At 45.2% G+C, this 13,417-nt stretch overlaps 1 protein-coding gene across 1 annotated transcript; it reads left to right on the forward strand.

Annotated features, from left to right (window-relative positions):
* Positions 1 to 1,922: 1,922 nt before the first annotated feature.
* On the forward strand, positions 1,923 to 12,292 carry LOC148117890 (acylglycerol kinase, mitochondrial-like). The gene is made up of 3 exons (XM_087901692.1): positions 1,923 to 1,992; positions 3,620 to 3,701; positions 9,673 to 12,292. The coding sequence occupies exons 1-3, from the start codon at positions 1,937 to 1,939 to the stop codon at positions 9,844 to 9,846; spliced, it is 312 nt and encodes a 103-aa protein (XP_087757818.1). The 5' UTR covers positions 1,923 to 1,936; the 3' UTR covers positions 9,847 to 12,292.
* The last annotated feature ends 1,125 nt before the right edge of the window (positions 12,293 to 13,417 follow it).

Raw genomic sequence — 13,417 nt, forward strand, 5'->3', positions numbered from 1 at the left:
TTCTGCTCATTTCTCGGTCATGTTCCTCACTGGCTCTCACCTTTCTCTGCAGTTAGAGCTGTCTAAATGACCCTGATAAAAAGCCGTAACATTACCCTCCTTGGAACCCTGCTCCGGCTCTCCATTTCACTCAACCTAGAAGACACATTCCTTAAAGTGGTCTGCAGAGCCCTACCCAGCAAGATGCTTTCCTCCCCCGTCTTCATCTGCATCTCAGTCTGTTCCAGACATGTGGATTTCTTTGCTGTTCTCTGTACACTTCAGAGATTCTGCCACCTGAAGGCCTCTGCTGGGCACTCCCTTTGTGTGGATGGCTTGTTCCCGGAATAGTGGTTTCCAACATATGGTCTTTAGATCGGCAGCATCAGATTCCTGGATACTGTTTGAAATAAAAATTCTTCAGCTTCACAGAGGCCCCTGAGTGAGGGAGGAACTGTAGTGGAAGGGTCGCTTGTTTGTCTGGCAGCCCAGAACTGAAATAACCACACAGACTATATTATTTAAATCACTGCTTGGCCCATTAGCTCTAGCTTCTTATTGGCTAACTCTTACATCTTAATTTAACCCATCTCTATTAATCTGTATATCACCAAGAGGTCATGGCCTACCAGCAGTTTCATCAGTCTATCTCCCGTGGTGGCTCCATTGCGTCTCTCCGCCTCTGCCTTCCTTCTCCCAGCATTCAGTCTAGATTTCTCCACCTAAGTTCTGCCCTATCAACAGGCCAAGGCAGTTCCTTTATTCATTAACCAACAAAAGCAACACATAGACAGAAGACTCTTCCACACCAAAAAACTCTGGGAACAATAGCAGTGTCTGAGTCTCTGTATAATAATTAACTTCTAGCCAGCAAATACAAACAGGATCCTGATGTCGGCCAGCCCCCCCCCCCCTGGGCACCTGATGTTTGAAAACTGTTGTTCTAAATGAAAATATTTCTTCTTGCTCACCTCCTGGGCTCCTGCTTCTCGCCTGTCCTTTCTTTAAAGTATTGGTCACTGGGGCTGGAGAGATGGCTCCACAGTAGAAGACATTTCTACTCTTCCAGGTCTTCAGAGGACTTAGGTTCAATTCACAGCAACCACACAGTGGCTCACAACCAATTAATTCTAGTTCCAGAGGATCTGACACCTTCTTCTGACCTCCATGGACATCTTGAACACATGTAGTGTATGAGAATACATGCAAGCAAAACATACATAAAGTAAATAAATATTTTTAAAGTTACTGCCACCAGTGTCATCAGAGACTCATCTATTTATGACATTTTGTAATATATTCTGATGAACTTCTAGTATACCTATTTTCTACTGTATTCCGAAATATACTGTCTTATTGTTCTACTTCCTGCACTCTCTACAGTGAAAGGTAAGTTCTTTGTGGGCGAAACTCCTTGTGTGTTTTGTTCAGTGATGTAACCCAAACATTTTGGGGATTGCTAAAATTCACCTGGCACTCGACAGGTAGCAAAATGAAATGTGAACTCTGAGCAGTCATTAGGTCAGAATATTGTGTGTGTGATTCCTAGTAGATTCAGCTGTGCTTTGGTGGTACCTTTGAAACTCTGGCAGGACTCTCAGAGGCTTGTGTATGTTCTCCTGGGCCTACATGTTTTGAACTCCAAGATGGGCCACACAGAAGTTCTGGGGTTGTTTCACAAAGCTGGGCTTATGTTCTTAGCTAATAGCTAGGAGCAAAGTGAGGAGGGGCACGGAATCATGATTCTCGCCACAGTGCTTCCTTACAGATTAATCTTTCAGGGTTTTATATGGATAGATCCACAAAGTTTTACAATGATTGTTGGGGAATGGAAAGGGTTGCTTATCATGTTTACATTTAGAACATTTTAAAGAACACAGACACCTGTGGGTTACAACTGCATTAGCCCAATTTCCATGTCTTAACCTTCATATTCTTGAAGAGCAAAGAAGACTTTATGAACATTTGCATCGAGCCCAATGCTGTCAGCAAAGGAGATTTCATAACCATAGGGTAAGGGCCTGGCCTGTGGGAAATGGAGCTTCATGTAATAACTTGTGTTGTCAAACCTTTCTGTTCAGAGTGGGCTGCCTACTTAAGATGGAGACCTGGCAAAGGCCTTGTCTGTCTGTCTGTCTGTCTGTAACTCTTCTTTTTTAGAATGGAGCTGGCATTTCTGGTGCCTGTGTACTTTTGCCTCCTCTGCTCATTTTGGGAAATCAGAATGGAACAGTCTGCCTTTCAATTGAAATGAAAGAATTCTGTGTTTCTGGCATAGTCAAGGACTCGAGGTTCAGTGCAAGAGCTCTAGTGTCTCCTCACTGGCCTGGGAACTCTAGGGTCATCTGCTTGTCTGAATCCTTTGCCATCTGTAAAACAGGAGGAAATCATGTCTACTGTCTCAGGACTGCTTGCCAGTCTCAGGAGGCTTTCGACAGTGAGCAGGACTCCCCAGCATCTCTTACTGTGCATGCTGTTCCCGTCTCCCTGTTCCCAGAACATGAAGGACAAACTTGAAAGGACACTGCGTCCCTGGACATTTCCCAGGTTTCCCTTTAGTAATCCAGTAGACTCTTTAGAGTCCTGCCTGATTTGTTAAGTCCTGCCTCAGCTGGAACTTCATTGGCTGAGAATTCTGTAAACCCTCCAGACATGTCCCAAGTATCTGTGGAGCTGTGTGTTCCCATGCCAACCAGAAATCTGCTCAGCTGCCTTTGCATTGTCCTGGTGCTCCCTCTCGTGCCCATTTAGGGATTATTGCAGCTGCGTCTCCATGGCTGCGTCATTATCTGTTCCAGCGTGGGCAGAGAATGGCTTTCATTAATCTGTGTTCTTCTTGCCTTTGATACAAATTCTTCAGATACTGAATGGCTCCTTGCAGCCTTTGATTATTCTCGGAGTAAAGGAAGAAGGAAAAGGCTGTCCCTCTACAGTGTGCACAGATCACACTCTATCTGAAGTGGTTCTGGCTAGTGGTGGCAGCCATATTCAGATCTCCTTTATAAAACTGACAGCCAAACAAAAACTTCCCTGTATCTCCTCAGATTGCATTATAGTCAGCATTCTTATCAGCAAGTTTCCTTTTGGTTCTTAAGGGAAGTAAATTTGTGTAATTGATGTGTCCACTGAATATTGAAAGGCAGAGGGGAGACGGCCAGCAGACCAGAGCCCTGACAGAGACCAGATTTTAGTTTCAGTTCACTAGAATGAAGAAAGCAAGCAGTTTTCAGAAAAACCACAACTTATGGGTGACCATCAAGTACCCCGACTATTCCTTCTGCAGGCTCATCAGGGTTCCAAAACCCTTCTGCTAGCTCAACAGGTGGCCCCCAGCCTTCCACAAGCTAAAGATAGCTTTCCCTACCCTGCCACCAGAAAGTACCTAACCACTTGCCCTCCCACCAGTCGGTTCTCACCAATCAGCTCCCAGACTAGTTATTCCTCCACCAATCAACTCCAGATATATCCCTCCTTCCTCAAATTCCATTAACTCCACTTAAACGGAGCCTGTAAGCTTCTTTGGAAGGGTGGCCATTTTGCCACCCCAGTGTTGGAACCAATAAAGTGCTCTTGTTATTGTATATGTGGCTGTTGGTCTTTCTTTGGGGGCTTCTAACCTCGCTTTTTCTTACACTAACAGAAGTAAGAAGGTGAGAGACCCCGACCTGCACGCAGCTGGTACCGAGTGTCTCCAGGCCGGGTACTGCACTCTCCTTCCTGAGGTAAGTCTGTCTGTCCCTCCATTTCTTCCTCCTTCTTCCATATTACCTGACCTCCATTTAGACACCTTCTGTCTGGCAAACTCATTATCAGTTCTGAAGTAAAGGAGAATGGCTTCTAAGTTACTGATTTGGATCAGGCCTCTGAGGACTTTGAGTTTCTAAGCTAGGCTCCTCCCTCAAAGTGATCCTTATGTCCCCTGTCCTTTGCTTCTTCATGCCAGTAATGCAAAAGACATTTATAATCATATATAATTTTCTAACTGGTAAGCAGTGAGTTTTGTAACATTGAGGGGCCCGGCTTTTTGGAGTTTTTGTTTCGCCTGGTACCCCACTGCCGGCAAGTCCCAAAGAAAATCAAGAAAATCACACAGATCTCCATTAAGTTGTGAACTGATTGGCACCTTAGCTCTGGCTACTTATTAGCTCTTATAACTTATGTTAGCCCATTATTTTTATCTATGTCAGCCACACTACTCACTACCTTTCATAGCTGGGCAGGTTACATCTTGCTTCTTGGTGATCTGGGCAGAAATGTGGAGGTAGCTTCCTGCTTCCCAGAATTCTCCTGTTCTCTTTGCTCCACGTCTACTTCCTGTCTTGTTTTCCCGCCTATACTTCCTGCCTGGCCAATCAACATTTATTTAAAACATGATTGACAGAATACAGACAATTCTCCCACACCAGGGTTTTACTTTTTCCTGTAAAGTATGTTGTTGTGTGCTATTCTTAGAGTAATAACCTGGTGAAGTAGGAATAAAACGTGGAGATGCATGAATTGAAGGTAATTTGGTTGCTGCTACCCCACAGAAGCTCTACTCCAGGTCTCTGAAGAGCTGTGACCATGGTGCTGCTGTGCTGCATTGAAGCTCTAGGCCAATGGGAGGTGTCCCCATGTGCTGCCACCATAACTTTATGGAGCAAATGTGAATTAAATGAGTTATGGTTGGGCCAGCACCAAAGGGTTTCTAATGATACTAGTGTTGATACATCCACGTCCAGAGCCCAGCAAGTCTCGGGGAATAATGAAAATGAGTCAGTAAACACAATGTCCCTCAAGAGAAAATTAAGTGGCTTTTTTTCTTTTAACTTAGAAGAATTATAGTCCCTGACCCTCAGTTACATGTTCATTATTTTCTTCCTAATAGATATCTTTGCTTATTTATCATGTTAGTTCTTATCATGACAATTTCATACATGTATAATATTGAAGGGCTCTTGTCTTTTGGTAAATATTTTAAAATTTTAACCTTATTCAACCTCCAATTTTTTTTTGAGATAGAAGTTTTACAAAAGAAAAATACCTTTTCATGGATCATTGCTGGTCCCTAGCATATTCCTCAGGGGAGAGGGTGAAAATGTGGAGGGGTGAAAAGGTACCGTGTCAACGTCTCAGACACTGGGAGTCAGGTAGAAGGCATGCAGAAAACTCGTTTATTTAACAACAGGGAAAAGTTTATAAACCCTCCCAGCACCCAGGCGTTCTGATCCATTGACAGTTGACATCTCCTGCTCATCTCTCATTGGCTAGGCATAATCAGGACCTGACAGTGCCAGGCAGACTCCAGATTGACTCCTTTTGGCCTAGTAGACCTTAACTTCCTACATATCTACCCTTATGTATTACATGGGTGCACAGCAGGAGCCAGACTTCTTTGCTCAGGCCTTGTTAACCCTGCCTTAGGGAGGGCTCCACCACTGGACTGTGTCTGTCTTAGGTTGGCCTGCTGGACATGCCCTTACCCATCATTGACTACCATTTCTCAAAGAGCATTCATTCATGGAGAGCTGCCAGGATTGGGGGAACTAGGCAGTAGCCTTTTGAATTACAACTAACCAGTCATGCATAACCTCCTGTGGAAGACTGCAAGAAGGATGCCTGAGAGACATTAACACCTGAAGAGTCACCTTAGTTGCTGGCTACTGATGTTGGATCTGCTGCAGGAGACATCTAAGGGGAATAAGGTTTAATAATACCAACCTACTAATTAATGCATATGTGACCATCCAGGAGGGACCCAACAGCATTTTTATATTATGCCAAAGTTTTTTTTAAAAGATAAATAGTCAAAAGCCATAGCCTCTGGCAATGAGAGCAAGAAAGAGGAATATAGACATTACCCATTCTGGGTTTTCCCTCCTTGGTGGAAGCAGGCTGATCCACGGCTGATCATACATCTCTTATTGGAATCCATATTGGTGTTGTGGCAGTGTGAAAAAAAGTACAATCATACCCTTTCTCATGGGTTAGCAGGTGGGCTGGCAGCTGCCATTGGAGGGAGATAGGGTCTCTCCATCACACTAGGGGCAGGGGTGTGTTCCTTGGCAGACATACCTAGTGTTTATAAGCTGGACTGAGTCCTTTGTCATCAAAACTGAGACAGTTCTTATGGAAAAAAAATGTTGTAGAAGGTCACTTGTTTGTTCCCAGCTGCCTGGACCTGAAATAATCACTCAGAAACTATATAATTTGAATCACTGCTTGGCCAATAGCTTAAGCATATTTTTAGCTAGCTCTTATATCCTGAACCAACCCATCTGCATTAGTCTGTGTATCACCACGTGGCTGTGGCTTAATGGATAAAGTTCTGTCCGGCATCTGGTGTCTGTTTCTGGCGGAACTACATGGCTTCTCTCTGACTCTGCCTTCTTTCTCCCAGCATTCAGTTTAGTTTTCCTTGCCTAGCTGTACTCATCCCTATCACAGGCCAATGCAGTTTCTTTATTCATTAGCCAATAAAAGCAACACATATACTCAAGGACGTCCTGTAACAGAAAAGGACCTTTGTTAAGTCCAGATAAGGATCTCTCCTAGTCTCTGGTGAGACTGTCCTGGCCAACAGCTCCTTAAGAGCTCTGTTGGTCCTCTCCACAATGCTAGTAGATTGTAGGGTATGCCAGTGGTATGGGAAATCTTCCAAGAGCCCAGAAAGTCATTGATTTGTTGAAAGGAATAGGCAGGATCATACATGGAGACATATAGACATGCATACACTTACAAATAATTAAAAATGTTAAAATGTAATAATACTCTACTGAATATAAATGTCATGTCTATTATCATCTATTATCTATCTACCTCCCTTCCTCTCTCCCTATATCTATCTATCTATCTAACCTATCTATCATCTAATCATCTGTCTGTCTGTCTATCTATCTATCTATCTATCTATCTATCTATCATCTATTTATTTTACCTATCAGTCTGTCAATATACACTTAAGTTGCTTAGCCGAAGAAAAGTGCTAGAGTCAAAAATAAGTAAGGGGAGAAAAAGAGTTTTGGAAAGATAACAGAGTTTTGAAAACAATAGTCCCTAGATTTTTGGCTTCCTTCTGTCCCAAACCAGGTGGCTCTTCTAATATGAGACAGAAACTGAATTTTTTCTAGCAACCTGCTTGGGTTTAGAGAAGGAGAGAGCCACACAACTTAAAAACCAGCTTTGGTTTTTAATTGAGTCAGGACTACAACTTTTCTGAGAGGTAAAGAGATATAGATGTTTAGGTAGTGAGATCTAATATGTGACAGGCACCAGCGCTCAGTCCTCTGAGCTTTTATTGGAATCTGAAAAGGCCATGGTGGCCTGAGGGATGGGAATGGAGGACAGGACTGCATGGGGCTGTATCTTTATTAGAAGTTTAGGGAGCCCTGCTAAGATCTTGATTTTTGGCAAATGATTGTCAGTTAATTTGGTATTGTCTCCAAAATGATAGTATCTGATAAACCATTTAGTCCAGGGATGTCCAGGAGATTAGTCAGTCTGTTCAGTTAATCCATAAAAGTGGTTTCCTCAGGAAGAGGACGGACAATTCTCTAACTAAAGGCAGGTCACCAATCAAGGGCTCCAGGATCATCCACATTGTTTTATGAATCTGAATACATTTCACACCAGTCTACAAAAACAGGATTTGATCTCCAAATCAATCTCACACTTTCCTGCAAAACTAATCTGAAGGTCCAGAATAATTTGTCTTTTGTCTACATTTTCAGTATAAACCTGAACACCACTGACTCTAAGGGACTGCTGACCCTCACTCACTTTTGTGAAACTAAGGTGCTGAGGTGGACATTTGCTCCCCACACAGCTGGGTCTGTGGTTTCTCGAAAGAGCTTTTCTATGAATTGACAAATGAAGGGCCACACGTGCTTTGCCATCTTATTTCGACATTCTACTCTTGGTGTCTGGAAAATGAACCCAGGCAGATAGCAGGCGTGCACCCCAAGGTACACAGCTGGCTCCTTATCCTCCAACAATGCCAACACAGGGCACAGGCAACTGGCCCTGAGGCCACAGCTCTGAAAGCACCCAACAGAAGGTCAGCCCCAGGTATTCAAGGGCGTACACTGTCAGCAGGAGCGTGACGTTGTGCCCGCTGTTGCATCCACCCATCAACTGCTGAGTCAAAGGGACCAGGAGCTCTGAGGACACATCGGAGCAGCCAGCTGAAACTTCACTCTGCAGGCCAGCCCCAAATTCCCACCGCTCGGACCACCCGTGAGAATCCCAACAGACCCGCAGAAGCAGCAGGCATCCTGGAAGGCTCCAAGCCTCAGGCCCTAGGACATCAGCATTACTGGTGAAAGGCTGCCATTTCTGGACAGGCTGTCGATGCCCAAGGTGGGCCCTAAGTCACCCTCCATGTACTACCATGAGGTCTGCAGGGCCAGCTGCACAACTGCACCTCTAGAAACCATCTGGAAGGACAGAAGCACCAGAAGAAGCAGGAGGCTCAGATGACAGGCACACAGGGAGGTCTGAGAGGGGTTCAGAGCCTTCACTGGGGCTTGTGTGCTCTGTCCTGCATGAGGGCAGATGGCTATGCTGCTCACATGAGGGGAGCCAAGCACCAGAAATTGTGCACTAGGCTAGGGAAGCCTATTACCTCCAAGTCCATGCCTCGGAGTGTCACCTACATCCAAGGGTCAGACAGCATCCCAAGACCTCAGTCAAGCAGGAAGCTCACACCAGTCAGAGCTCACACCTCTAGCCTAGACATCCAGCCTCTGGGCCCTCATCTCCCTTGCCACCAGGCAGCTCACTTCTCCCTGCTGAGGAGAATGTGGCACTCCCATAGATGACAGGTTGCTCCACCCCACCTGACAGCGCCCTTCTGAGAGGGACATCTGACATCAACAGACAACAGGGGTGGGAAATCGTATCGGACACTAGTTATCACTTTGTATCTAGTGATTAGTGGGGACTGTCTGTGGTTCTTTAGGCCACAGCCATATGCTTACATGATGTCTCTGGATGAGGGACGGCATTCGGGAGCCCAACCTTCGTTCCACCTCCTGGTGGGTCAGCCCTTATATGGAGACTCCAGGTGAACCAAAACATGTGCCTTCCTAACCAAATGAACTGACAGACAACACAAAAGAAGGAGAGGATGGGGGTCTCTGTGCTTACCTGCCCAAGGGACCAAGGGACATTTTCACCAAAAATACACCATATTGGGGGCACTGTGCAGCACTGGGAGTGAGGAGAGGAAGGTAACTTGAACTTGTTCTGGGCAAAACACAAAAATTACAGCTACAGCGAACAAAGGACTCTGACCAGGCAAGCTCAAACCCTGTGTTAGAAGTCCCTGTTCTGGATTCCAGCTGTTGCAGGGCCATAACGTCTTCCTCAGGGGAGGGGGCAAAAAGATACAGGGTCAACATCTCAGGCACTGGGGAGTCAGGTAGGAGGCTTACAGCAGACTCGTTTATTTAACAACAGGGAAAAGCTTATAAACGCTCCCAGCACCCAGGTGTTCTCATCCACTGACAGTTGACATCTCATGCTAATCTCTCATTGGCTAGGCATGATCAGGACCTCTGATAGTGCCTGTTGCTAGGCACTCAGGAAACATCACTTGGTTGCTCCTTATTGGTCAGGACCAGCACTGGGAGATTTTGTTAGCCTGACCTCAGCAGAGATGCTTCCTTATCCATGAGGTCGTAGAGGTGCACTCAGAACCCCTCCTCTCTCCAGGGAACTGAAGGCTCCTTCAGCATCGACAGCGAGGAGTATGAAGCCATGCCTGTGGAGGTGACACTGTTGCCCAAGAAACTGCAGTTCTTGGACCCATGGAAGAGGGAGCGGATGCTGCAGAGCGACCTAGCACACGAACAGGGAGAACTAAGGATGCAGATGAAAGGAGACTGAATTAGACGACCCTTGGAACAAAACAATTTCTTTGTTAGATTATCTATATGGGCCAAGTATAATCACAGTGTAGCTTTTAAGTGCAAGAGAGAGACAGAGAGGGGCCAACCATTCTTTCCCTTGCAACGGGAAGGGATTATTCGCCAAAGAAGGCAGGAATTTTCTAGAGCTGACAGAGACATGAGCATAGATTTCCTGCTTAGCTTCAGGAAATTCAGCCAACACCTTGATTTCAGTGGCAGGAAGTGAAGACAGATGGGCCTCATCTTACTCACTTGCGTAATTGTCCATAGGTTCAGTATCTCACAGTCTGTTGAACTGAGGGCTTAGTTGCTTTTTGGCTCTTGACCTGATGATTCTTTTTATTCCCTGTCACATATTCCAGGACAGTTCATAGCATTATGACTATCTTTAATCAAAGTAATGTTTGCATTATTTAAAAATACATTTTTAATAAATGCAGTCCATGTAGAAAGCTGTACGAAGGCTAGAGGCTGGAGGACCTAAAGCTTCTATGGAGCCTTCTTTTTTGCTTGATGCAATTAAGCAAATTATGGATATAACTGTGTTTTTAGTTTTTCTCCCCTTTTTTGGTGGTTTAAAAAAATGGCCACCAAAAGAAGTGGCACTATTGGGAGGTGTGGCTTTGTTAGAGTAGGTATGACCTTGTTGGAGGAAGTGTATCACTGTGAAGGCAGGCGTTGAGGTCTCATATATGCTCAAGATACCACCCAGTATCTCAGAACACTTCCTGTTCCCTGCAAGATACAGGGGCCTCAACTTCTTATCCAGCAACATGTCTGCCTGCATACTGCCATATCCCCACAATGATGACAATGGACTGAACCTCTGAGTGATAGGCAGGCCATCCCAATTAAATGCTTTCCTTTTGTTGACCTGATCATAGTGTCTCTTCACAGCAACTGAAACCCTAAGACGCCCTTTCTCCCAGGGGAAAAAAAATGGTGCACAGGTCCTTTTAAGCATAGATTAGAGAATTTCAGGAACAGAGGTTATGTGAAATATAATTGATTGAGCAAGTAGCAGTGCCTTTTCTATAGACTGAGGTTCTTGTTTCTTATCTTTTGCCATATTTGGGCAAGTCTGGGCTTATTTATGGGGTCACAGGAACTGGCCTTTCTCAGTCACTCTCTTGTAACACTGCGGGGCTAACTCAAACCTTGTTTGTCCTCTCTCTCATTCTTGCTGTCAGAGTGTTGTTTGAGTCCTTTGTTTCAGAAACTGAAACTTGTTGGCTGTTAAAAAACTGAAACCTAGATCCATCTGTAAAATGGGGCAAATTGAGACCTCTCGCTGCCAGGAGGTATCCTGAATCAAGACAGCGTGCAAGATATTCCTGGCCGTGCTAGAGCAGCACTTCCTGAGGGTTTTGCCTAAGAACAGTGACCCTGGCAGGGCTCTGGTACCAAACAGAAAAGTCTGTTCCAGTTAAAGTTCCGATCATCCCTGCAGCAAAGCCATCTGCCCAAGTCCATCCTGGGAACTCCTAAGTCCATCCTATCCAGAGAACACTTCTCATCAGAAATGGGCAAACACCGCAGAGAACAGTGTTGAGGGGTGGAGATCTTATCTCTGTAAGCAACGCTCCTAAATAAAAATGTATTTTCAGCCGGGACTGGGGGCACACACCCTTAGAGCACATCGCTGGGAAGGCAGAGGCAGGCAGATCTCGGTGAGTTCAGGGTCGGCCTGCTCAGACCATACCAGAGAGCTCAGAAGGGAGAAAGGGACACACAATTCCTCAGACACACTGAGTATCTGTTTGGAATCTTCAGCTGGGGTGGGGGATTCCAGACTCTGCCCCTGAGAAAACCCATCATCAGAGACTCTTCCCCAGAGATGCCAGAGACCATACCTGTTGGCTACTTAACTCCCAGCCCATAGATCTGCCATGTTTGCTCTCATGTTCTGTCTCCTGCCTTCCTGAGAGCCACCCAGGAGTCTTCTGCTTTGCATTGCCCTATTTATTAAATCCGTGGTGCACACCTTTAATCCGAGCACTCAGGAGGCAGAGACAGGCAGATCTCTATGAGTTCGAGGCCAGCCTGGTCTACAGAATGAGTTCCAGGACAGCCAGGACTGTTTCAAAGAGAAACTCTGTCTCAAAAAACCAAAAACTAATCTGAATTTATAATTTCAGTTAGATTTGACTTATTGCATCAGTGGTATAAGAATCCAGCAATCTGGGATCCAATACTTACTATCTGGTGTATTGGACCAGGATGAGTCGAGTCCTTATGTGACTACATGGCATAGCCATGGAAAGCCGCTCACTCTCCCTTCCCCTCTCTGCCTCTGCCACACCAGATGAACTGCTTGGTGAGCCTCCCATTCCCAAACCAAAACACCTTAAGAGGTCCCAGACCTCTTCCAACCTGCAAGTTGAGGAGGTTGTGTCTGTATGTGTGTGTATGTGTGTGTGTGTGTGTGTGTGTGTGTGAGAGAGAGAGAGAGAGAGAGAGAGAGAGAGAGAGAGAGAACATGCACATGTGCACGATCATAACCCTATGTATGTGCATGTTCATTGTTTTGGGAAAGTGCGTGTTCATGTTACCTGTATGTATATGGGTGGGGGCATGTATTTGTGTGTGTTTGTGTTTTTTTTTGTGTGTGTGTACTAATGCATGTACATATATTCACTTGTTCATGGTACATCTTTAACAATGATGGAGACCATCTTTAATGAGAAACTTCTCTGCCCTCTCTGTTTAGTACCACTTTGCATCCATCAAACATCTCATGTCCACCCTGCTCCCTAGAATAAAAGGACACAAGGACTACTGTAAACTCAAAGGTTCGCAGATGTTTGAGAGGCACAAATATTTATCTGCAAAGAAATCCTTGGGGGGGAACCAGAGGAATGAAGTACATGAGGGTGAATTGGAGGCTGCTGAGACAAATCAAGCTGCATGAGAGTCAAGAAAGGCTGGCTGAGGGATTGTGTCCCTTCTTGGCTCTGGTTGAATGGTGACTGCCCCCACTGGATAGTCAGGTGACTCGCTATGTCTTCCCTGCATCCTATTTTGTTCCTATCCTCATTGCCTGCGGCCATCTTCATTTCTACCTTTACTGAATATTGGTTTAGTTAATGTTGGCCTTGGATCTTGACCTGAATTTATTCTCTTAGAGATTCTGAAGGATAGTGTGCTTGTGGTTGCATCTCAGGCCAGTAGAAGTCCCACAGCTGTGCTGAGGTTAGAGAATAAGACTGTCTTAGTGCAGCCCACTCAGGCTCATTAGTCTAAAGCACTCACCCTGTGCTGTGTCTTCGGCACTCAGTGGCTGCCTTTAGTGAAAAGGTTTTCACACTGAGTTAAAATTGGCCTCATGGAGTGTTGGGAGAAATGTAGACCCTCAGACGAGTAGTGTAGCCTCTGAGAAACTAAGTACAATTTTTCAGAAAGTTGAACAGCAGTCCCCAGGTGACCCAGAGATTCTAGAGTGATAAGTTGGTGTCCACAGAGAAATTAGGGAACATGAGCCTGGGATCATTCCTCGGAGCAGTCCTGAAGTAGAAACTATCCAGATGTCCATCATCGATGAGTGAAAA

This window comes from Myodes glareolus, chromosome 25 (assembly GCF_982192425.1).
Source record: "Myodes glareolus chromosome 25, mMyoGla1.1, whole genome shotgun sequence".
NCBI lineage: Eukaryota > Metazoa > Chordata > Mammalia > Rodentia > Cricetidae > Myodes > Myodes glareolus.